The sequence below is a fragment of the Canis lupus genome, chromosome 27 (assembly GCF_003254725.2).
Source record: "Canis lupus dingo isolate Sandy chromosome 27, ASM325472v2, whole genome shotgun sequence".
In the NCBI taxonomy this organism is placed as follows: Eukaryota; Metazoa; Chordata; class Mammalia; order Carnivora; family Canidae; genus Canis; species Canis lupus.
In genome coordinates, this window is record NC_064269.1 from 2,381,258 (window position 1) to 2,406,916 (window position 25,659).

The 25,659-nt window shown below is 52.3% G+C and overlaps 1 protein-coding gene across 1 annotated transcript; it reads left to right on the forward strand.

Moving 5' to 3' along the window:
- The first annotated feature begins 11,026 nt into the window (after positions 1-11,026).
- On the forward strand, positions 11,027-19,205 carry LOC112667273 (keratin, type II cytoskeletal 3-like). Its single transcript, XM_025458873.1, has 10 exons — positions 11,027-11,283; positions 11,482-11,752; positions 13,486-13,706; positions 14,744-14,804; positions 15,439-15,534; positions 15,765-15,929; positions 16,966-17,091; positions 17,723-17,943; positions 18,605-18,639; positions 18,964-19,205. The coding sequence occupies exons 1-10, from the start codon at positions 11,027-11,029 to the stop codon at positions 19,203-19,205; spliced, it is 1,695 nt and encodes a 564-aa protein (XP_025314658.1).
- Positions 19,206-25,659: the final 6,454 nt, after the last annotated feature.

Consider the following 25,659-nt stretch of genomic DNA (forward strand, 5'->3'; position numbering starts at 1 on the left):
TGATTATTAAAGGAAAGGAGGTTGGAGGATTGAGGGCATCTGGATTACATTTAAAGAACAAATCTTACCTTATTGTTCCCCCATGAAGTCCTTTAATGCTCCCCACCGCCTGAGGATGCAATCTGACATCTTCACATGACATATCAGGCCTTCTCGAAGGGGTTCAGCCTATTTCTCCAACACTGTCCCCCGGACACCACCCTCTTTTGTGTACTACCTGTACCAGTGAGCAAAATGCTTCCATTTTCTTAAATACTCTGAGCTAGTCCAGCCTTGAGTCCTTTGCACGTGCTTGCCTTTGGCTGGTATACTCTCTGAGACCCCATCTTCCTTCAGTTCTGACATCTGCTCTTGTGGATAGATCTCCATCTCCATGTCTGCCCCTCATCTGTGTCACCAGCAGGCCCTGAACAGACCTCTGTCTTTTGCGGTATTTTGAATTGATATGTCTGCCTCCCTTGCTGGACTGTGACCCGGCAGTCTGAGAGGCCAGAGCAGGCAACAGCCATTTTTTGTTTTTGTGACTGTGGCACATGGGCAGTCCTGGACCCAGAGCAGACACTAGATAAATGAATGAGGGCTGAGGATGGAGCATCCCTTTAGGGGGCACTGTCTAGATCAGAGAATGGGATTCAGCTGGGCATGGATGTGTCACAGGTGCTATGCTCCCTCCAGGTATTTTTCCATCTGTTTTATGAACAGCCCAGTTGACATCTTTCTGAGACCCTGTTTCCCTACCCCAAAGCATCCCCTTGCCTTTGGGGTAAGCTGCTCCTATGGAAATGAGATAAAGTTAGTCCATCATAATGTGTCAGTAAAGATTTGCTGGCCCTGAGGTCTCATGGTGTGTGTGTGTGTGTGTGTGTGTGTGTGTGTGTGTGTGTGTGTGTGTGAAGATCTCCCCAAACGTATCTTGATCTCGTATCCTGAGGCTCCCATCTCTGCTTTCACACCAGGGCCTGTGTCTCTCAACGTCCGAGGTGTGCTTCCCATTCCCTTCGTCAATATGGGGAGCTTTCAGTGGACGAGGCTGCATCTCACCTTCTGCATCTTCTCCCCCCATCCCACCCTCCACTATCCAATAGTGAACTAATTGAAAAGGACATGAGATGGACTTCTTTATTGATCACGATACAACATAACCTTGTTCTTCGGAAATGCGACACGATTAGGGAGTAGTAGTCTGCACTGCAAAGTCAATGCCAAATCCTGGTGGCTGGTGCAGAGCTAGAAGGCAGTCTACCTGGTTATACTAAATATTCCCTACAACAGACAAATTGTACCACTTCCCCAGCATTCTTACTGATTTCCACCAGGGCTATAGCACGTGTTTATGTAGCTTTACCGAAAAGAGCTTCAAGATCAGGAGGCACCTGGGTGGCTCAGTGTCTGGCAAAGGATTGATGAATTCTAATGAATTATTATTAATTCATATTGATGAAAGGCCCAGAAACCAGATTATTAATAATAATTATCTTATTTTTTTAAGATTTATTTATTTATTTATTTATTTATTTATTTATTTATTTATTTATGATAGACAGAGAGAGAGGCAGAGACACAGGCAGAGGGAGAAGCAGGCTCCATGCAGGGAGCCCGACGTGGGACTCGATCCCCGGACTCCAGGATCGCGCCCTGGGCCAAAGGCAGGCGCCAAACCACTGAGCCACCCAGGGATCCCCTAATAATTATCTTATTATTCCTATAATATACTAACTAAAATGTGCATAATGATAAAGTATATCAAGTGCTTAGTCTGAGCCTGGCCCTGTGCTAGGCACTGGGGCTTCTGTGACTCAGGAGGTGGTGCGTGGTCCCTGTTCCCATAGAGCCCTCCGTCTGGGGACCAGATCTGCCTTGTAAGGCAGCAGCAGCGGAGCTGGGCCTCAGGTGTGGTGGCGGGGTGCTGGGCCTAGACTGAATGAGAGGCTCCAGAGAAAGAAGCCTGGACATTTGGTGATTGATCCATGGAGAGAACACTGGATAGGAGCCCTACCTATTGCTGAGTGATCATTTGGGGTTTACCTGTCCTCACCGTGTGACTGAACAGGTTCCACCTCCTCTTTGATCTTCATGGTCCTTATCTTTCCGAAGAGACCTTTGGAAGTCTCTAATCTTTGGGGTATTTCTTAAGTCACCTGGAGTAGGAGGTGGCTCTATGTTTGTTTTTTCTTTTCCTTTCTACAGCAGGATGTCTGGGGTGTGTCACAACTCTAAGTGCATCTGTGAGTATCTTACACATTTTTTTCCCCTTGAGGTTGGGTTAAATATTGCTCCTGAGATTGCATAACTACTTCCCTTAGGACAAAGCAGAATGATTCAAACTCACACAAAGGGAAAATAGGTCTCCATATAACAAAGGCATTACTGAGTTTCCCACATTCCCACCTCTTGGAGCTGGAGGAAAAGAAGAATGTATCTGCTGTTATTCCTTATGTCAGCTCTGCCACAGCTGAGCTCACCTGCTCACCACCTGCCATGGCCACCTACCCTCTAGTACACCTGTGTGCCTCTCACTTCCCACCCCTCAGCCCGGAGCACCTCCACCTTCTCCATTCATCCATGGAACCAGCACCTAAAGCAGGAAACAGACATTCTCATTACCCCAGAAGTCCCCAGCCTGTTCTCTCTTCCAACCATCCCTCCCGTAGGTTAGTTTTAAATGTTTCTGTATTTTATAAGAATATATCAGTAGAATCATACAGTTTGTGTCTGGACTCTTTTGCCTAACATGATATAGCGAGATTCCTCCAAAACCAACCAGGTGGTTGCAGATCTTTTGTTCTCATTAGTGTGCTGCTGTGTGGTTAAACCCAGGTATTTACATAATTTACTACAGTCAGACATGGGGTTTGTGTCTCGTTTTCAGCTATTATGCACAATCCTGCAATGAATACTCTAGTACACGTTTTGTGGTGAATACATGAATACGCTGAATGGTTTGTGTACATCTAGCAGTGGAATTGTTGGGCCCACAGGGTATGGTGTGTTCAGGGGTATACCAGATACTCCAAACACTTTCCCAAAGCAGCCATCCTCATCCCTGATGACACTTAGTACTTAATATTTCCTTTCTTTGGTAGTTTAGCCTTTTTGGAGGGGGTACTGTTGTCTATCTTTGTGGCTTTAATTTGCACATCCCTTAGTGGCTAAGGAGGTTGAATTCTTTTCACGTGCTTACTGGTCATTTGAGTACCCTCTCTCATGCCAGTCTTCTGCCCATTTTTTAGTGGGTTGTCTGTTCTTTTCTTGAAAATTTGTAAGGGTTCTTTATATGTTCTGGATATGAATCCTTTGTCAGATATATGAAGATTTCCTCCCACTCTGTGGGTTGCCTTTTCACTTTTTAATGGAACTTTTTGACAGAGTCACTTAATTTTATGAATTCATCATATATATATATATATATATATATATATTTTTTTTTTTTTTTTTTTTGCATCGTGCTTTTCATGTCTCGTATTCAGCTCTGTACTCTAAGGTCATGAAGACATTCTCTGGGATCTTCCAAAAGGCTTACTGTTTTACCTTTCTTTTTTTTTTTTTTTTAAAGATCTTTATTTATTCATTTTTATTTATTTATTCATATTTATTCACAGACAGAGGCAGAGACACAGGTAGAGGGAGAAGCAGGCTCCACGCAGGGAGCCTGATGTGGGACTTGATCCCAGGACTCTAGGATCAGGCCCTGGGCTGAAGGCAGTGCTAAACCACTGAGCCACCCAGGCTGCCCTGTTTTACCTTTCATGTTCAGATCTGCTGTTGACTTTTGTGTATCTTTCCCCCCATACATACATCAGTTCGGAGGTTCTGTAGCATTCAATCACCAAGAGAGACGTCCATCTGGGTAGTCTTGGTGGTAAGCAAACAGTTGTTTGCTATGTTGCTTTCCGTATGATTGAAGTATTTTACAATAAAAAATTAAATGAAAAAATATTTAAGCATTAATATTTCCCTGGATTTCCTCTTCGATCCACTTTTCTTTTCATGCTACACAGTCTTCCAGAGTCAGTTTGCCTACTTCCATCCTATTCATCTATTTATTTAAATTTCATCAAGCGCCAATTCAGTCCATGTACCTTGACGTTGCTGGCCACAGAGATGAATATAACAGGGTTGTCCCCTTAAGGGACTTGCGGTCTGGTATATATGGTGACAAAGAATTGCAGTCAAGGTCCTTAGAATAGCCATTCCAAAGAATAGCTCAGAGCTCACTCAGGTTCTTTTCAACATGAGTGTTCAGTCTTTCCTTCTTCCTCTTCTTGTCCCCTTTTAAAAATCAACTTCACCGAGGTGTAATTTGCATACAATGACAGTGCAGCCATTTCCGGAGCACATTTCAATGAGTTTTGACAAAGGTATATCGCAGTGTAAATACAGCCACAATTAAAATATAGGATATCTTCCAAAATTTTCTCCCATGCCCCTTTGCTGTCAATCACCTGCCAGCCCTCAGGCCCAGGCTGGGCCCTGCTTCCTGTCGCTATAGGTTAGTTTTGCCTCTTCTAGAATCTCACATAAATGAAATCATACAGACACACTCTTTCTGTATCTGGCTTCTTTCCCTCATCATGATGTTTTTGAGGTTCATCAGATACATGTATGCCCTAGGCTGTGGTTTGCCCTTTCTTGCCTTTTCTCAGTGATGTGTTTCGAAGCTCCCTGCACTCTGGTTGATGCCTCACATTCTTCAGCATTCGCACCTATGGCAAAGGCTGGCTGCTTGGCCCAGCCTCTTGGACTAGGTAGAAGTCTCTATATGATCTGAATTCAGGACACCTGAAGACAGGTGAATCTCTCTTACTGCTCCCCGAACCTTTCATAAAGATGTAGAAGTTTTCCTTTTTTAATGTGGTTGCTTATGTTATAGGAATTAGAATGCTAGAATCAGCAAACTGGAGCTTTAAAAAAATACCAGTGCCTGGGCCACATTCTCTAAGACCCTGATTCAGGAGGTCAGAAGTGAGGCTTGAGGATCTGGATTCTTAAAAGCTGCCCAGAGGTCCTGATGTGCAGTCAGCACTGGGGGCCACTGCCCACAGAGTAGACTCTCGATTCTGCAGCTTGGCACAGATCGACCATCACGATCAGTTTCCACTGACACCTTCAGCTCCTTCTGCATCAGCTGTCCTCCTCTGCCACGTTCCCTACTCTGCAAGCATGCGGGACCTCTCACCAACACTCTCCCTCCCCTGTATTTGAAATGTTTTCCACTCTGGCAGGGATGCCTTTCTCTTATTGTCCAACCACTGGGCCCACTCCTACTCATCCCTCAATACTTCACTCACAATGACCTCCTCTATGAGGCCTTCCATAGCCTTTCTTCTTCTTATGCCTGTAATACTGAGGTCAAAAACACGGACCCTGGTGTGATATAAGAGTTGTTGATATTACTGTCTCCTCCTTCAGTACAACTGTGAGCTTCTCTAGATGATGGACTCTCTCTTGTGCAGCATCATGTTCCCATTGGGTAGCCTGGTGCCTGACACAGTAGGTGCTTAACAAACGATTGCTGAGGGAATGAGTGGACGTTTGGAGAGATGACCGAAGGGATGGTGGTCCTTGATGTATCCCTCAGGGGGGTTGAAGTCCCAGGGGAAATAAGGGCTGGAGACTTCTGTCTGGGTTCTCCGAGCACTGAGCCTGACCCACACTTCCAGCTCCGGTTTTCAAGCCTCTTGGGAGAAAGCAGAGTCAGAGGGTAGGCTGGGATGGCTCCTGCCTTCTGACTGTATCAGTCTTCAAACCTACTTCATGCTTAATGCACTTGTCATTTTCATTTGGGGCTACAGGTTGTTTGAAAGCATTCCGTCTGTGAGTCATGAGAGGGTGTGCGTCTGTGTGTGGCATGTTTGCCCATTTGTCTGTCAGTTCAAATAAGTGAAAGGACTTTAAAAAGTTGAAGACGCTCCACAAATGTCAGATGCTATTACGTGTTGGCACATATACTTACGAGGCTGGGGCTTGGCACTTTTTGGAAACAAGAGCTTCTAAAGTTGTACAAGGCTGGCTGGCTGCTGGGGGTAGACGGACTGTTCCAAGAGTAGGGCCTGCCCTCCATGGGCTTTCCCACTGATTGAGGGGAGGAAACACATTCTCATTTGACTTTGGGCATCGTAAGGGCAACGGTGTCTCAGGAGCTGTAAGGACACAAGAGCTCAAGGGGCCAGGCTATTCATACAAGACATCGCTGTGGGGCTGGGCTGCTTGCTTGTTCCTAAATTATGGGTCAGTTTGGGTGTAAAGAAAAGGGGGAGGCGGTTTTAAGTCAGAGGACCCTTCATGGTCCCTAGGACAGAGGAGGAACCATTCAGAAGAGGTCAACAGAGTCCCCAGCCCGGCAAGGTGCTCCGGAAGGGTGGCTGGGGAGTAGGTGAGGGGGAGGGCAGAGGAGCCTCACAGGAGGGCTTCGGTTAGAGGCGGGGCTACTAGCTGTGAGCTGCTTAGTGTCAGCGTGGTGGTTCGTGGTGGTTCGTGGTTCGTGGCTCTGGCCTGTGGACCATTGGCTTGCAGATTGGGAGTGTGACCCTGACTAGGAAAAAGGGAGGTCGGGGAGCACAAACTCTCCCCTCTGCTGGGGTACCAATGCCAAATGCCCTTGCTGGCGACCACGCTTAGAAAGAGTAGGGTCCTGTTTGCGCCTTTTCTCCTCGTTCTGCACTCTGTTTCATCTGCCATTTCCCAAACTTGGTCAAGTCCGAGTCAGTTGTTCAGAGTCAGGGCCTGTTCCGTGAGCTGGGCTCTGGGTGGGAACACAGAGCATTCTGTGGGGTCCCCAGAAGGGAGGCTTTTCCGGAGGCCTGAGTCTTGCATGGCTGCTCCCCAGACATGGGCTCCCGACTGGGACAGAGCTGCACCCGGGCCGCTTACTGTCTGTGGGCCCTCGGACAAGCGATGTAACTGCTGAGTCCCAGTTTTCCTCTTCTGTGAAATGGAGCTACGGGCCCTTCCCTATAGGATGTGGGGCGGGTGGAAGGGAAGAGGTCTGTAAAGGGCAATCATAGCCCGCCCCTTGGCCAGCATGCCAAGGCTTGCCTTTCTTGCCTTTCTCCCTCCGTTAACACAGCACATTGCTCTTCAGTTAACAAAGCCCTTTGTTGCACTGACCTCACCTCCGACCCCCAGCCGCTCTGCTCCAGGCTTGGAGCAGGGTTTTCTTGTCTCCACTGTGATTGGCCACCCGGCAGGGGCTCCGGAGCCCAGGAGCGGGGCTTTCCCTTTCTGTCCATGGTGCACTGCTGGACGGCCCCCGCGGTGGCAGGGTCTGGGCACTTTGAGGAGACCCCCCGGGCAACAGGAGCCCTGTCCTACAGTTCTAGAGTTCTAGATGCAGCGAGGCTGGTCCCTCCTCATCACCGCTTGGCTCAGAGCTCGCCTGGTATTGGACAGCAGTTCCCTAGGGAGTGGCGTCCCTCTGATTGCAGGACACAGGGTGGCAGTTGGTCCCTGACACCAGAGCTCAGTTCCTCACCGCCCCCCCCCCCCCCCCCCCCCCCGCTCCACCCCATGGCCTCCTGAGCCAGTGCCCCCCCCTTCCTGATGCAGCCCGTGCAGGCTTCGACCTCCTCAGCTGCACTCACCAGCTCCACTCACCCCCTGCTGTGCCACGTGTTGCCAAGCTGGTCCTTAACCCTGAATGCCTGCATCTGAGTGTCCAGTTTCCCAGAGAAGCCGGGGCTCCCTGCAGTCAGGAGCAATTTCTCCTCTGTGCCCCTAATTCCCCCAGTGAGGGCCCAGCTTCCCCAGAGAAGAGGGGGGCCTTGGTCATGGCACCAGCCTGCGAGGCATAGCCACGCCCAAGGGCTGGGGGAAGGGCTGCGGGACCCTGTGTGTCTCCAGAAGCGCCTGTGCCCTCCCCTCTGCAAGGGCCCAGCTGGGCTAATTCTGTTAGCAGCACACTCGGTTCCTCTCCCAAAGATGCAGCGAGGAGTGCAGGTAGGCTTTATAGGCCGCAGGTGTGGGGGATTAGCAGTGGCTTTGCCAGGAAGAAGGGATTTGGGATATTTGGGATGGGCCCTCATTAGAGCCTCCAACTTCCACCCCAATTTCTCTGGAATTTGTTCTTGATGTTTAAAATGCAAACTGACTTCTCAGCATATTCAAACTGGGCCAGGTCGTTGGCAACTGTCAAGGGGTGGAAACCACTGAATTGTTCTGAAGTGCTTCCCTTCATAGCAAGGCTTGGAGAACCCGGCAGGCAGGGGCAGGAAGCCAGTGTGGGGCATTTCCTCATTTGCTCTCCCGGGTCTCTTTAGGCATGGGCCATGACGGAAAAGCAGCGTTTGGATTTAGGAGTCAGGACCAGCCTCGCAGCCCTTCGAAGAGAGCGGCTTTATGCATGGTTACGAAGTCCCCTCCGCACAACCCCTGGCCACCAGCCCACCCTCCACCCGCTTTCCCCAGGCTGACCCTGTCCTCAGCATCACAGATGGCAGCAGGCCGAGGCGGCGGAGGCAACGAGGCTAGGACACTGGGGCCCCCTTCTCCCAGGCCCATACATCCTTTGAACCCCAGGCTTTGGTAGGTCCAACGTGAGCCCCCTGCTGGGGTCTGAAGTGCTGGTTGTGCAGAGGAAGAAGGCTCAGGTGGTGGCTGCGGCGAGACAGCACCTGGGTAGTGAACCCTGTGCCCCTATTCAGACCCAGTTGCGGTGTCTTGGTTTTTTCAGATCAGCGAGATGCTTGGAGCAAGCATCAGGGCGTTGGAGGAATGGGGCACGTAGGTTTTGAAGGGGGCAAGGAGGGCAGCTCCCATCTGCGTCCTAAAGGGAGAGAGAACGCCGTGGGGTGGGGGGGCACGGACGGTAGTGTGTGTGGCTGTGTGAGTCCGTCCTACAGTGCGTTAGCGAGAGTGCATGTAGACGTGCTGGGTTTTGCTTCTCTGTCTCTGCAGGTCTCGAGTCTGGTGGTCTGAGGATCTGAATTCCGAGGGTGGGAGGGCTGGATGAGTCAGAACCTCCACTTGCCCAAACTTGCTTAGCCCGCCTTCCTTGAGGGTCTTCTGGACTATGTGTGGTTGAAGGGTTTTGGAGCCACTCTAAGGTTTGGCCGGTCACTGGTTTAAACCAGTCCTCGCCCCAGTGAGCTCGTAGGGGAGCTGTTTCCTTGCACTCCTGGTGTTAAGAGTAGGTGTGTGGCGGCCACAGGTGAACGGGGTGAACAAGAGGAGGGGCTGAGATAGATGAGAAAGGGTTCGGGGTGGGGGGAGCCTGTATCTGAGCATGGAGGCCAGATGGGAACAGAAGAGGGGAGGCTCACGGTAAAGGGGGACGGCGTCTGTGGAGACTCATTTTCCAGAGAGCACCTCGGGCTTTGCTGCTGGAAGCAGAGTCATCAAGACTGGCCTTTGCTGTTGAAGGGAAATCGAAGACAAGTGTTAGAAGAGGGACCTGCGCTCACCCTGCACACGATATACAGAGAGCTTTACTCATACGTGATCCTCTACAACCTGAGGCAGGGCGTCCTAGAAAAAGGATTAGAGATGAGGACAGGCCGGTGGGAGATACACGGCGCAGTGTTCCAACCTCGTGGAACACGGAGTCCGAAGACAGCGGAGACGTTTGTCTCTCACATGGAAGAAAGAGCAAATGTCAAGAGTCTTAGGACAAAGATCTACTCCTTGGCCATGATGTGTTCGATGTAACTGGCCCTGGAGAATACATCACGGTGAGAAATGGGGACTTCAGAAAACTCATGATGGAAAAGAGCCTTCGTTTGCATATGGTCTGAGTTACGTGGCCACTGCCCGGCTGGAGAACAGAGGTGATTTTTATAGTTCTCATTCTTCTTTTTTTTCCCCCCCAAATGTCCAAAATTTATTTATTTGTTTATTTATTTTTTATTTATTTATTTATTTATTTTAATAAATTTATTTTTTATTGGTGTTCAATTTGCCAACATATAGAATAACACCCAGTGCTCATCCCGTCAAGTGCCCCGCTCAGTGCCTGTCACCCAGTCACCCCATCCCCTATCCCCCCGCCCACCTCCCCTTCCACCACCCCTAGTTCGTTTCCCAGAGTTTGGAGTCTCTCATGTTCTCATTCTTCTGAAAATTTCCTGCGGAGGAACCCAACGTTCCTAGATGGGGAAGGCGGTGTCTCAGGTGAGCCGAGGGAAGGCCGCCTTGGGAACCCTGCACTCATTTTCCTAACATGAGCCTGGAAGAGGAAAGGCTGGTGGTCTCTCGGACCCGGACCAGGCGGTCTAGACCCCTCTTCCTGGCTGGATAGGCCTTCGTCCAGCTTTCTCCTCCCGCAGGCTCCTCCCTCTCCTCTCCGTCCATTGCACGTGCCTGTGCTTCTCAGACTGAGCCTTCTCTCTTCCCACCCCAGTTCTTCTTCCAAAGCCCTCGTGGCCGAGAGCTTGCCCTGTGTGTGCTTCGCATGCCTGCTTCTCTCCTCCCTGGACGGCAAGAGCCCCAGAGGCAGCTGCTGCCCCTGCCCTGACTTCTGCATCTCCCTCCACCTCCTCAGTCTTTCTCCTCCTGGCTCTTCCCTTCTCCCTGCCCCTCCTCCCCCTCCCTCCCTCCAGGTCCTCGCTGGGGCCCTGCACTCATCCCCATAATCTTCTGAGGCTGGATGGGCTGGCAAAGTGGCCACAGGGACGCAGGACAGGTTGAAAAATGCTGACCTGTCACACCCGGGGGCAGCGAGGGTGTGTGTGGGGGGAGCTGTAAGTTTCTTGGGGATTAGGGGCAGTGTCCAGCCCTGCAGGATGGCCCCTCTCCCAACTTGAGCTTATTTCAGGTGAGTAACCCTGGGAAAACAAAGGAATTTGGAAATTTGGGGTGATTACCAAGGTGTGTTATGAATTTTGGACTCAACTTCTTGCTGCCAGGCAAACGAAAGCTGATAATACCTCAATTAGTTGCTTGGCACCATAAGCCGGCCAAGCTCCCTGGCCCTATATAAGGGCCATCCCTAGCCCAGAACTTCAAAAGATATCTGAGTTTCCTCTAGCCTTTCCATCCATCCATCCATCCATCCATCCATCCATCCTTCCTTTGGAATACTTTGCTGTCTACCATGAGTCGCCAGGCCAGCCACAGCCAACAATCTTGCAGATCTTCCAGCGGGGGCGGCCGCCAGGGCTTCAGTGGCCGCTCAGCTGTGGTGTCGGGCCAGAGCCGGGTCGGCTCCACAAGGTCCTCCTCGACGTCCCGCTCAGGCAGGGGCAGTGGTGGGTCTGGTGCCTGTGCCATGATGGGAGGAGGTTTCGGTAGCAGGAGTCTCTACAACCTTGGAGGCAACAAGAAGATCTCCATCAGTGTGGCTGGAGGCAGCTCCCAGGCCAGAGAGTTTGGGGGCACCAGCAGGGGAGGTTTAGGAGGCAGTGGTTTTGGAGGTGGCGGAAGAGGGATGGGTGGGGGCTTTGGTGGAAGGGCTGGGGGCTTTGGAGGAGGAGCTAGAGGCTTTGGAGGAGGAGCTGGGGGTTTTGGTGGAGGAGCTAGAGGCTTTGGAGGAGGAGCTGGGGGTTTTGTTGGAGGAGCTGGTGGCTTTGGAGGGGGAGCTGGAGGTTTTGGTGGAGGAACTGGTGGCTTTGGTGGCCCTGGTGGCTTTGGTGGCCCTGGTGGTTTTGGTGGGCCTGGTGGTCCTGGTGGCTTCCCCGGGGGAATCCAGGAGGTGACTGTCAACCAGAGCCTCCTGCAGCCCCTCAATGTGGAGATCGACCCCCAGATCGGGCAAGTAAAGACCCAGGAACGGGAGCAGATCAAGACTCTCAACAACAAGTTTGCCTCCTTCATTGACAAGGTGAGCCCATCTTGGGACCGCTGGACATTAGCGAACCTGGCCTAACTGGGATGATCTCCTCATTGTGAATCTGAGGAAGAACTTGTGGGTTCATCCTCTGTGCATGTCAGCAGGTGGTGTAACAGCAGATGATGGAAATATCTCAGTCCCCTATTGGATGAAGTTACTGCCCCCTCCACATGCCCCATCACTGTGGTTCGTCAGAGGCACTGCTGGGACTGGTCGTTGCCACCATGGATGTCCCCTCACTGTTGCCCTCTGACACCCGAGCCCAGAAGTCGCTCTCTATGCCAGGGGAACCGTGAGCTCCGTCCCTTTGAAGGAGAGGCTGACTCTGCCGAGGCTGGTTTTGTCTGAGAGAGGAGTTCACCTGCCATCAGCCTAAGGCGAGGGATGCACGGAGGTTTTGGGAGGTGGGATGGGTGAGGGGAGGGGTACCTCCTCCTTGGTGGTTCTCATAGGAAGACTTCATTGTGAGGAGCTGTGGGTGTTGAGGCCATTTGACACTTGTATACAAGTGCAGGTGTGCAAGCAAGGCTGAGATGTTTTCTAGGGATTTCTGTGCTTTGGGTATTCCATGCAAGGGCCACTATGATAATGTTTGTGGTCACCAGGGGGTAATGAGGTTTGGGTGGCGGCTAACTGAGCGTTTCAACCATACTGTTGAGTAGGATGTGGGGAAATCTCTTTGTGATCCTGGGACAATATTAGGCCTTAAAGAGAGGATTTGTAGGGCTTATCTGGAGTCCCATCACCCTACCTAAGTGTCCTGGGCTAAGCTGAAGGAGGAAAAACATCTTAACACCTTTATATAGGTGAAACCCTTCAAAGTCAAGCGACCTGCCTGTTCCCAGCAGAAACCGGGGTGTCCAGAGAAAGTGTTCACAGGAACGTAGACAGGGTGTGGCATTGCTGTTCCTCCACAGAAGGTGGGCCCAGGAGCACCTCAGCAGCAGCTCTCCTCATCCTTCAAGGAGGATTCCTAGCTCTTGGGTCCTGAGTGTCCAGTATAAGGCCTGGCACAAGCTAGGTGCCTTGCAAGTGTTTGTTGAATGGCTGATTGATTGATATTTGTTCCACATGTTTCTGCAGTTGGCCTTGAACTTGTGTGCAGAAATGTTTTGTAGAATGGAAGTTTGAGACACGTCTAGCTAGCGGTGCAGCGTAAACGCAGCTGAGTCCTACACTTAACCAGGCTTGACAGAGGGGGCTGGCTGACTCTGGGTGCACCTGGACCCTGTTCCTGGGTCAGGGGCTGCCTACATGCCATTTCCTCCACAGTATTTGTTCTTTCCCACCTACGTGCACTGGGCCCACCTGTACCGCAAACCTCCTTGCAGGGACTATGTCCACTCTAGGATGTTGGAATCTCCTATTTGTTAAATACTGAATGATTGAGGCATGAATGATGGAGGGATGGATGGATGAATTAATGAATGATATAGCAGGAAGATCATCGAGGGTAAGTATCAGGAAACCGCAGTCCTGTTTTGTTACTGACTTGTGTGACCATGGTCATCTCTGGGTGCAGTTGGGCTCTGTCTCCCTCGCATCACGCCAACCCCGCTGTCCACATGGGGGTTACACTAAACCCTTGCAGCACTCAAAAAGCAGCCCTGCAGGAGAGACCAGGAACCACCAACCCCCCCGGACCTTCTTTAGGGAAGTCACGAACTGCCATGACTGGGGCTGGCCCCAGACAGCTCCTCGATGCTCTTCTCATTGGGCTGCAGGTGCGCTTCCTGGAGCAGCAGAACAAGGTCCTAGAGACCAAGTGGAGCCTCCTGCAGGAGCAGGGCTCCAGTTCTAATACCAACAACCGCAACTTGGAGCCTTTTTTTGAGAACTACATCAGCAGCCTCAAGACTTTCCTGGATGGGCTCCATCTGGAGAAGGACAAGCTGCAGGGAGAGGTGAGGGGCATGGAGGAGACGGTGGAAGACTTCAAGAAGAGGTGCGTGCTGCAGGGCTGGGGGGGGAGGGCAGGAAGGGCTAGAGAGTGGGAGGGGCAGGTGGCAGAGGGCCTGGGCTCTGGCTTAGCTCTGTTCCAGCTGGCTGAAGCTAATAGGGATTTATCCCACCCTAGTCTCTAAAAGAGAGGCTCACGGCTTGCTCGAGGCAGAGGTCCTTTTGAGGATTTCACGGAGGGGTACATACGTATGATATAACCTACACACGCTGAGGCTCAGTCACGAACTCACGGACTCAGGAAACATCCTCTGTCCTTCCTGGCCTAGATTGCCTTCAAGTTCCCCTCCAAATAGGAATTTTATTTCCCCTGTCGAGAAGCCGCTCAGCGAGTAACAGCTTGCTGTGCCTCGGTCAAGCCCCATTCTGCTGCTTATGAGCCCTGTGATCTTGGGCAAGCACCTCGGCTTCTCTGTGCCTCCGTCTCCTCACTGTAAAATGGAGATGATAGTGGTGGTGTTGACCCTATTGGGTATAATGAGGATTGAATGAGTTAATACAAGTATAATTCCTAAGGCAGGACCTGGCACATTCTCCTCCTCCTCCTCCTCCTCCTCCTCCTCCTCCTCCTCCTCCTCCTCCTCCTCCTTCTTCTTCTTCTTCTTCTTCTTCTTCTTCTTCTTCTTCTTCTTCTTCGATTTTATTTAGGCGGTGGGGAGAGGGAGAATCAGGCTCCCGAGCCCGACTTAGGGCTTGATCCCAAGACCCCAGGATCATGATGTGAGCTGAAGGTAGACTTTGAACTGACTGAGCCACCCAAGCGTCCCTAGGACCTGGCACCTTCTTAGCGATCCATTACTCCAGTGCCCAGTAATTACCATGGCCCTCGCTAAGTGGTACCTGGTGCCTAGTGGATGCTCAGTAAAGTCCGTTGCATGAGCTCTCTCACCTGAATCCAAAAGGCTGTGCATTGCCATGACACATGTTTTAAGCTAAACTGAGTCCATGTTACTTATGAGAAGTGCTCGGGGGCCGTGGGGACATCCCAGAGAAGGTGGATCAGCGAGGGACTCTTTCCCCCAGATATGAAGAGGAAATCAATAAGCGTACAGCTGCAGAGAACGACTTCGTACTCTTGAAGAAGGTGAGGCTCCCCCCCGCCCCCACCTCCCAGCCCAAAGCCCCACTAAGAGGAGTAGTTTGAAGGTTGAAGGGAAGTGCAAGTTCAGTCCTGCTAAGCTGAGGGTCTCCTGTAGGCCTAGCGGTTGAGTGCGGAGGCCAGAGAGGGAGCTCGCCGGGCAGGGCCTGAAGATTCCCGAGGCAGGCTATAGAGGGCCTGCCAGACCTCGGCCGTGCCCCTTCCTGGTGGGCCCGTGGGGTTGATGAAGCTGATTAGGCCTTGGGTTTTGATTAGAAAATGGACAAAGAGAAGAAATAGGGTTTTGTTTCTTCAGGAGTACGGTTCCAGGAGCTACTTAAAGAGAAGCTTTGAGTGTTGCAAATTTAGATTCTCCCTCAGACCCTCCTCACAAACCTTCCTCATGTGGGCCCCGGGTGGCGGTCCCAGCCCCGCTCACCCTGCCCCTCTCAGCCTTAGCCTCTTGTGCTCATCTCTGGCCTTGCTCCTTGCCAGGCCAGCCTGCCAGACAGTGGTTTAGTCCTGTTAGGACATGTCTGCCTCATTTCCCTTGAGTGGGAACTCCTGGGGGGGCAGGTTCCCGACCCAGGGCTGAGCCAGCCCACGGGTTGGAGGGGATGGTGACGAAACGATCCCCCAGGATGTCGATGCTACCTACATGACCAAAGTGGAACTGGAGGCCAAGGTGGAGAGTGTGACAGATGAGATCAACTTTTTGAAGGCCCTCTACGATGCCGTAAGTCTGACCCTCACCTCAAGCCTCTGACCCACCTGCTTTCCACCCCCTGGGGAAGAAGGCACTCACCAGAGCTTCATCAGTAGGCACTTGAGTTACATCTGTGCTTCTGACAAGAGTGACCCCTTCCCACCGGGCCCTCAGTCAAACCCTACGCCTCCTGAGCTGGTGGCTCCCCATCTCCTGGTGTGCATCTGCTCAGGAACGGGCATGTCCGCCTGGCACTGCAGGAGCTGTCCCAGATGCAGTCAGACACCAGTGACACGTCCGTGGTCCTGTCCATGGACAACAACCGCTGCCTGGACCTGGACAGCATCATCGCCGAGGTCCGTGCCCAGTATGAGGCGATCGCCCAGAGGAGCAAGGCCGAGGCTGAGGTGCTGTACCAGACCAAGGTGGGTGACACCATCATGAGACTCTGGGGACTTGCTCCCCCATCAAGCTATCTGGGTGGCCCTTGCCTCCGAGTCATTCTCTTCTATATCTCCAGAATGGTGGTTCCTTCCCTTCCACACTGGTGTGGTCTCACCCACATGCATCTCCCTTCCTACCCAGTGAGCTCTGACTTTGCTCTAATTTGGTGTTTCTTAACAGGAGGGGAAGGCAGGATTTTCTCCCAGGAGACATATGGCAAAGTCCGCAGACAGTTTTGGTTGTCACACCTGGGGTGTGACACTGCAGTCTAGCAGGTAGAGGTCGGAGATGCCACTAAACGTCCTATAATGCACGACCCCATTGCCCAGCAAAAAATCATCCTGCCCAAAATGTCAGTAGCACCAAGGTCGAGAAATCCCTCTCTGCCTGCATTCCCTTTATTGCTTTCAATTTCCACTTGCATTTCTCCTCCACCAATCTGCACCTTGTTATGAGCTCTGATTCGATCACACCGAGGGATTGAAGCCAGTGTCTGGAAAAAAGTGGGGGGAAGGAGGAGGAGATTGAGCAAATGAACCCCAGACACCAAGAATTCTGTCCCTTTCTTCCCATCCTAAATCTGAATGGGGCACACACTGGCCCATATATTGCTGACTCTTCTGGCTTTTCTGCCTGCTGGTTAAGAAGATGGTTCTAGCATCTGACATGTTTGCATTCAAGTTCCAGCACTTTCACTCCATAGCTGGAGGAGGTTAGTCATGGGATGTAAGCAGTCTGTGTCTCAGTTTTCCCATCCTTCAAATGGAGATAATCATACCTTTCTCATCAGGCGGTTGTGAAGTATAATGAGGTAAAGCACAGGGCCCTGGTGTAAAGTGTCTGTTGCACAAACACAACTATGGTGCTAGAAGACAGGTCCCCTGATGCAGGGGAGGAAGCACCTGGTGACCTTGGCCAAGTGTTTTGGTGTTTCTATCTGTGACCTGAAGCGTTGGGTTGGGGGATCCGTAAGGCCCCCGCTGGCTTTCTGAAGGGTGACTCTTTTCCTGGACACAGTTGGGGGAGCTGCAGACCACGGCCGGCAGACACGGGGATGACCTGAAGAGTACCAAGAGTGAAATCTCGGAGCTCAACAGGATGATCCAGAAGCTGCGGGCCGAGATCGAGAGCATCAAGAAGCAGGTGGGAAAAGGAGGAAGAGCATGTGTCTGAGACCGTGGGCTTACGCCTGCACCGTAAAACTCAGCGCCCAGCACTTACTGGAGTGAAATCATGTCCTAGATGCAGGCACGCTAGGATTGAGCAGGTGCAGTTCTGGGCTGGGTGCTGAGCAAAGGTCCTGGCCCCCCGGGAGTCTGGTGGCTGACGCGGGTCAGGAATACTGAATACTGCGGCGAGATTAGGGAGGTCGGGGAAAGCAGCTGATTGTGTGAAGACTGAATTGGGAGAGTAGCCTAGGAAGCCCGCATGTCGATGGGCTAGGGCAGAGGAAAAGTTTCTCTGATGATTCAGGAAGACTTCTTGGAGGAGGGAGGTCTTCAGAAGATGCTCAGTCTCTGACCATGAAAGGTGGGAAAGGTGAAGGAAGAGTCTGACCCCTCATGAGCCTGGGCTAGATCCTTGAGGCCAGGTGTCACTAATCCCATTCCTTCAGGTACTGGGACCTAGATGGAGGCGCAGGCTTTAGCCTCTGTGGGCCGCAGCTTCCTCATTTGCCCCATATCAGGTGACCCACGTGTAGGCACCAAGCACACAGGGCAGGCCCTCAGTATACGAATCTAAATTGGACTCCTGCCCCCCCCCCCCCCCCCAGAATGCCAACCTGCAGACGGCCATCGCTGATGCAGAGCAGCGTGGGGAGCTGACCCTCAAAGATGCCAATGCCAAGCTTCAGGACCTTAAGGCCGCCCTGCAGCAGGCCAAGGAGGACCTGGCCCGGCTGCTGCGCGAGTACCAGGAGCTCATGAACGTCAAGCTGGCCCTGGACATCGAAATCGCCACCTACCGGACCCTCCTGGAGGGCGAGGAGTGCAGGTTAGTGGGAGTCCCTGCGGTTCCCAAGAGCCCAGAGGCCTGGTGGCTTTCCTGCCTGAGCCTGCCGCCAAGGGGTGCGTGCGTGTGCTCAGCGCTGGAGGAGGCCGTGGGCCCTTGGCAGGCCCAGCCCCTTTCTCTTCAGGCCGCAAGCTGCCAGGCCTGCCGGAGAGCTGTGCTCCTGTGCAGTAGCCTCACACCAGAGCCTATCTTGGACGGGCTTCCCCACCTTTCTCGTCTTGTGTTTCAGCTGCAAAACACATGTCTGCAAAGAGCAGTCCTGGCAGGAATCTTATTTCTAGGGCATTTCTTTCTCATTGCCCTAAGTGCAGGTTTCTGCAGAGTAGGCTCCTGCAGCCTGGCCCCTGGTACCCCCTGGGTACGGGCCCCTGGCCCACGTGAATTTAAATAGGATTTACTGAATCAAGATGATCCCGAGGAGTGGTAGGAGGCTGGGTACCGAGGTGTGCTCCTTGGCGGTTCCTCTGTAGAATGCTAGTGGAAAGGCACTAATTGACCCAGAAAAAAGGCTGCACGCCATGATTTTTCGAGCACCTATCCACCTTACTTATTGTCACCGTCAGTGGCTGCTGACCTGGCAAAGTGCCCCTGGGAAGGGAGGAGCTGCACGGGTCACTGACGCTGGGGTCTGGTCCTCCCGCAGGATGTCTGGAGAGTGCCTCAGCTCCGTGAGCATCGGTGAGAACCGGGGCCTTTCTCTGGGACGGGGTTGGAGACTGTTTCTCAAATCACTGGCCAGCGCTGGTGTGAGATCATCCTAGCGGGGCTGGGATGGACTCGTGGGTGGCAGCTGGGTGACCCAGTGGCCCTGAGTCCCAGAGTGGCCAACCTCCTTCCCCTGCAGGCCGCAGGCCCTCGCCACCCTGGGCTACCCTGGGCCACCCTGGGCCGCCCTGGGCGGAGTCTCTGGGTGGGACTCCGGGGGAGACCGGAGGGCAGGGGGGTAGCCCCGGGGACTGGAGGCCGCCCCGCAGGCTCCCTGACCCCACATGCCCTTTGCAGAGATGGTGCACAACAGCAGCAGTGGCGGCAGCAGCAGCGGCGGAGCCCTGGGGGGCGGCGCCCTGGGAGGGGGCACCCTGGGGAGAGGCGCTGGGGCCCGCGGGGGCCTGGGGGCCTCGGTGGTACGCGGGAGCTTCTCAGGTTCTGGGGGCTCATGTGCTGTCAGTGGTGGCGGCAGCAACAGCTCAGGCCGCATCTCTCAAAGCTCTTCCCAGAGCCAGCGGTCCCACCACAAATTCTGAACGGGGAGCCTCAGGTGTCCCCAGGACCCCTTCACCTGCCTGCACACCCCCGCTCCACACGCTACTCCACACCCCGTGGGGCCCTTTCCCAGCGCATCTTCTGATCTGTGCCCTGGAGCCCCCCCTTTCCAGATGACTGGTGCCACAGCCCAAAATTTGTTGGGAAGGAGAATTGGGTTGAACAGCCATCTGTCCCCACAAGGCGATAGGGCAGGGCTCAGGAGCTAGGCTGCTCCATCACCTCGCCCCACAGGTGCCCTGGCTCCAGCTCCACACCCCACCACCTTATGGGAAAGCCCCAGCCAGCCCCTGCATGCACCCCTCTCCCCATCTTTTAGTCGGGGACCCTTCGGCCCTCACTTCCTGCTGGTGCTCGGGTTTCCCATGAGTGGTACTTGTCCCTTTTTGATTCCAAGAGAAGAACTCTCTGTGCTCTATCTTCAATAAACTGCATTGTGTTTCAGACACGGTGGTAGATTTTTCATTCTGGATTCATTCCATGGTCACTGGTTCTAATGTCCACGCCTGTGGGTCATGGCTGTGTCTTTCCCACAGAGAGTTCTGGGGCTGAGCCTGGAGGGAGACTCTAGCGAGGAAGTTCCAGGGCTCCCAGGCAAGAGAGGCAGGGCTTCCAGGTGGAATGGATGATACAGATCGACTTCCTTTAAGATTTGGATTCATAAAACTTTCATTATATTTGAAAAAAAGTTGTAGGCTAGACTTCCTTGCTTTTCAGTCATTCCAAGTGTGTCTGAAATTGTCCATTAGTTGCAGCTCATTGTAATCCACCGAGTTGCTGGGAGACAAATATTTTCAAAAAGCAATTATAAAAATTCAAATACTCTATAGCAAAAAAAAAATATATATGCCGAGGGTTATATTTCATCGTGTTTGATATGATGCAGGGTGAAGCCTTCTGATATGAAGAGTTATGAGAGCTGACAAAGAACTCAGAATGGCCTCATGACAGGTCACTCCCCACCCCTGCCCCAGACACAGCACCCCCCTCAAGGCAGATCCAGGGGTACTTGGATAGAACACGGGTTTAGTGCAGGGCCAGGGCGGCCTCTCTCAAACCAGGGACATATAGGTGGGAGAAGCACAGTAAAAGGTGAACAAGCATATGCGTAGGTGCATGCGTGCCTTCTTCATAAATCATGGTCCTCATTAGCCTAAAGGACTGACAAAGGATGTCAGATAAACAGAAGACACACCTTAGAGTGATCACAGAAACTCTTAGCTACGTAAACACACACCTGCGACGGAGCCAAATGCTCACCAGGCTAGATAAACACAACACACAGCTGCAGCTTGGACAGAGAATGTTCTAGCTCTAGAGCGAAAGTTTACCTGGAAGAGCCAGAGCAGACAGAGAGGGAACTGTAGGGCCCGTCCCATTGCAGCCCGTCCTCATGGGCCTGCAGCCTCAGCTCTCAAAAGCAAACCCATTGTTGCCCCCCCCCCGACCCCCGCAACGGGCCGGTGAACGCGGCCTGGAGAGACGTGCCTTCAGCCTTGTGGCTTGTTGCAAACTTGCAAAAATTGCCATATTCCTTTAAATAGGACGATTAAAGAAGAAAACTTTCTGCGTCTTTCGAATGACTTACAAAATATCACAGGACCATGTTTTCTTGCTCACGGTGCCATTCCGATTGGTCAAGGGAAGCTGCGTGGAAAACACAGTTTTTGTGTTCATAGAAATTTGCATATATTGTGCAGCAATGGAATCTTGGTTAGGACCGATGGTCTCTTAGGATTTGCCTGGCGCTCTGCTAGCAACTTTTTTTAAAAAAAGATTTTATTTATCTATTCATGAGAGACACAGAGAGAGAGAGAGAGAGAGAGAGGCAGAGACACAGAAGGGGGGAGAAGCAGGCTCCATGCAGGGAGCCCGACGTGGGACTCGATCTCGGGTCTCCAGGATCATGCCCTGGGCTGAAGGCAGGTGCTCAACCGCCAAGCCACCCAGGGATCCCTGCTAGCAGTTTTTTTTTTTTTTTACGAATGAACTCATTTAATCTCCACAGAGGCAGGCAGTGTTATTATCTCCACTTTACAAATAAGGAAACTGAGGCACAGAGCGATTAGGTGGGGGAGCCGGGATTCGAGCTCAGCAGCCTGGCTCCAACGCATCCTGAAACTCCCTCTGCCAAGCGGAAAGCGATACAGCACAGCGGGGACTTCTCAGGCTTGGAGGCAGCCGCCCTGGTGCCTGGTGTGATCTGGGCTTCCCGCTGGTGAGTCAGGTCACTGCGGGCAAGCCGCCTGGCACCTCCCCCCGCGCTGAGTCTCATCAATAAAATGAGTCTGTTCGGGTTGAATGACGTCACCTGTTTAACTCCTGGCACGCTGTGAGAGCTCAGTAAAGGGTCATTACTATTTACGGACAACATTTCAGGAGCGCACCTGTTCGTTGAAGGAGGAATGGTGATAAATGGTTAATTCCTAACGTTTGTGTCTCTCCCACCACCGGCAAGGTGAGACGTGATCTGGGAGTTTCCCACAGGTCTCATGTCCCCCCCCATCCCCCATGGGTTTGTGATTCTGGTTCCCACCGCGCCACTACCTAGCCCTATGACCTTGAGTCTCTCCCATTTTCCCCTTTAACCCAGCATGTAGAAGGATCCTCTGCCAGACAACCCCAGGCCCCTACTGGGGACTCCGAGTTTCTCTTGGGAGTCAACCCCAGTCTCACCCACAGCCTTATTTTCCTTTGGGCCTACACCCGTGCAGCTGCTCCCTCTGCCCCCGAGACAAGAGAGTTGCCAGCTTCAGGAATGGCTGTGCAAATAGTCATGACTTCCAACGTGCCGGATGGAAGAGCAAGAGCTTCGTGTGCCTGGAACAATATTATCTCTGGGCCTTGGCCATGAGAACGTGCAGGGCTGCTCTGAGACCTCGCGAGGGCTTGTGGGCCCGGAGCACCTGTTAGGTTTTACGAGGGCAAGAGACACTGCTCGATCCTGAGTTTCCAGGGGGGCCCTGGGATTCTAGTCAAAGGGATAGCGGAGGTGGGGGTCCTGGCTGACCTGGGGCCTGAGGAGAAGCTTGAAGGCTTAGATGTTGCCCCAGATGCCAACCGTAACCCAGAAATCGGGAGTCCCCAGGGACTCGGGGATCACGCAGACGCTCAACCGCTGAGCCCCCCAGGTGTCCCTCTAGCAGTTTTTTTTTTTACAAATGAACTCATTTAATCTCCACAGAGGTGGGCAGTGCTATTATCTCTTCTTTACGAATAAGGAAACTGAGGCACAGAGAGATTAAGTGGGGGAGCCGGGATTTGGAGCTGGTCCTGTATGCCCAGCCCCAACCTCTCACCCCTGCAAGCAGGGCCTGCTAGATTTTGGAGGTGAGGTGGGGCTCCCCTATGTCCCTGTCCCCAGGCTGCAGGAGCACGGAGGCTGTGGGAATTCTTCAAAGGCTCATGTTCTTCTTGGATTGGGAGGGAGGGTTCCCAAACTCTGGTTCTCTGCACCCCCAATTTCCCCTGTAACCTTGACTAAGTCCTTGCTGTCTTTGCAGCCATTTCCTTCTTGTAAAATGAAGGCTCTGGCTGGCGGCCTCTGTCGCCCATCCGGGTCTGACATTCCCATGTAGGGGGAAGAGTGATCTGAGGACGCGGAGGCCAAGGCCAGGAGCTTCCATCCAGTCCCAGGACACTGCGCGCCTGCCTTTGCTCCCTGTCCCGTCATTGCCTTCCTGTGCTGTCCAGGGGGTTCCAAATCCCATTTTAGGGAGATTAAGGGCCTGGGTACCTGCACTCCTTCCTGGCAGGCCTGGTGCCTCCCTTTCTCGGTCCCCACACCCCTGCTGTACTTCTGTGCTGTTGCTGATACCCGCCTCCAGGCCTGGGAGCTGCAGGCTGAGATGGGGAGCAGATCTGCAGGGGCTGCTCCTGCCAGTCACACCAGCAGATCCTCCTGGACCCTGCCTCCCGCTGCTGCCCGAGACTGTGATCAGGTGGCTGATAAGTGCCCTGGGCCTCACCCTCTTGGCAGCCCTGGGTTTCAGTACCTGGGAGTCAAACAGGGCAAGGTGAAGCCCTCAACTGCCTTGCCCCTCCTTTAAGGAGAGCGCTGGGGGCAGGTGGGCAGAGCGTGGAGGGGACGACAGGGCACCTCTTCCACCAGAGACCCCACCTCTTCTGCAATACATGGGGGTTCTGGAGTGGGGGTGCTTGCCGTCCAAATCTCCATGCCAGCACTTTCATCTGCGTGTTCTTGAGCAAGTTACTCGATCTCTCCAAGTCTCCTTTACCCCACCTGTAAAATGTGGGTTATTATAAGAAGGACTTCCTCATAAGGCTGATTTTTGGGTTGAGACTCTCCACGTTTTAGACCTAGCAGCGCGGCCGCTGAAAGCGCCCCATTAGCAGTTAACCATTAGGATGATGGTCAGTATTATTCTTTGGTTCTGAATAGACTCTCAAGAGGCCATTTCATTGGTTCTACTGCTTCCTCCAAGCCAGTGATCCCCAAACTGCTCATTAAAACCCTCTGGGACCTTGAAAAAATTCCAGAGCCCAGACTACACTCCAGACTGGTGAAATCCTGGTCTAGGGTGAGGGGACCTGGGGGAGGCACAGGCAACAGTGGTGGTTGAAGCTCTGCAGGGGAACCCCAACGTGTAACAAGTTCAGCCACCACTGCTCTTTGTCATCCAACCAACTGGTTGAGGGGTGTCCTTTAGGGATAGCAATTTGTTATAATTTAATAATTCCCCATATTCAGCGCAAGGGTAAATATAAACCCTGGTGAGCTTCCTATTTATTTAGTTGGTGGGAGAGACGCATGTGAAAGGGTTAATTATGTGCAATCTTCACGACAGGGGTTGAAAGTGAGCGGTGCAAGAGAGCACTGTTGCGGGTGAGAGAGGGGAGGGCTCACAGGCTCTGGGGTGTTCAGGGAGGGCTGCATGATGAACCCTCCCTGCATGACTCTTTGGAATTTCCAACATGCTCTTCTATGTTTGATCTTAGCTGCTTATTATAATCACCCTGTGAATCTGGTATTATTATTATTATTATTATTATTATTATTATTATTATTTACAGACCAGGGAAGTAAAGTTCAAGGAGTTAAGAATTTGTCCAAGTCATGGGGCTGGGAAGGGTGGAGCCAGGATTCAAAGCTGAACCCAAGGATCTTTTCCCCACACCCCTGCTCCTTCCTGCCTGGGACCTACCATCCCTTCTTCATATCCCCTCTGTTATCTCTACATCTTCTATCTGCCTCTACCTGACCCAGAATCCTTGCCTTCGGGTACCCCTCTTACATGGACCCATCCCCAATCCCTAGTTCCACTCTCCTTTCCTTCCTCTGACTCCCCTGGTCTTCTCCTTATGTCTCCCATGGCCAGGGGCTGAGCCTTGGCTTCCCTCTCCTACCGAGAGCGCCCATGGGGGCGGGGTGGGGGTTAGGTCAGGACTAGGGCTGTGTAGACCTAATTCTGAGATGCCAGAACTAGGGTGGCAACTGTCCTTACTTACCTGGGACTAACCTGGTTCATGCACTAAAAGTCCAGGCAAAGTGGAACCCGTGGTCATTTTACCAGGATCCGAGAGTAACTACGTCTATGCTTGTTTAGTGTATTACAGTGTTCTGTGCTTTTTCACATGCCTTATAGCATCGAGAAGTTTCCTTGAGAAAGAATCGCTCTGATTCCTTTAAGGACCTGAGGCTCTGGAGTTAGAGAGTTGCCTAAGGTCACAGGCTAGTAGAAGCAGGGCTGGAAGCTGAAACCAGTTTCTGTGACTGAATTCCAGGCTCACTCTCTGTCTCACAAGGTCTCCTGGAGACGGTCACTGAAACAGTTGCCGAGCAGGTAAGGTGTGGAGTCCCGAAGCTGCCCACAGAGCCCCTCCCAGCCTACGGGGCCTTCTCCTCACTGAGGCTCCCCGACACCTCTCTTGTTCTTTCCCACCACCTGCCTTGCCCACCTCTGCGGTTGTTGGTAGCTGTGGTTTCAGCTCCAACTTTTGCAAAAATATTTACTTATTGCATAAATACAAAGGACAAGGACATTTAAAATACTAGGGAAAAACCCCCTCCTGTAATCCTTAATAAGTTGATGCAGTTTTTTGCTACTTTTTAAGCCTCCCTTCTGTGCATTCTTAATTTTCGTGAGTTCATAGGCCAGACACCCATGTATTTAGCTTTCTTCATTTAATGTTGTATCATAAGTGCCTTCACCAATGCTTTATCTTCTCCTTGAAGATAATTTTAAATAACTGAATCTGGGCAGGCAAGCATTTACCATTTTCCTTTTTTTTAAATAAATTCATATTTTATTGGTGTTCAATTTGTCAACATATAGAATAACACCCAGTGCTCATCCCCTCAAGTGCCCCCCTCAGTGCCCGTCACCCAGTCACCCCCACCCCCCGCCCACCTCCCCTTCCATCACCCCTAGTTCGTTTCCCAGAGTTAGGAGTCTTTCATGTTCTGTCTCCCTT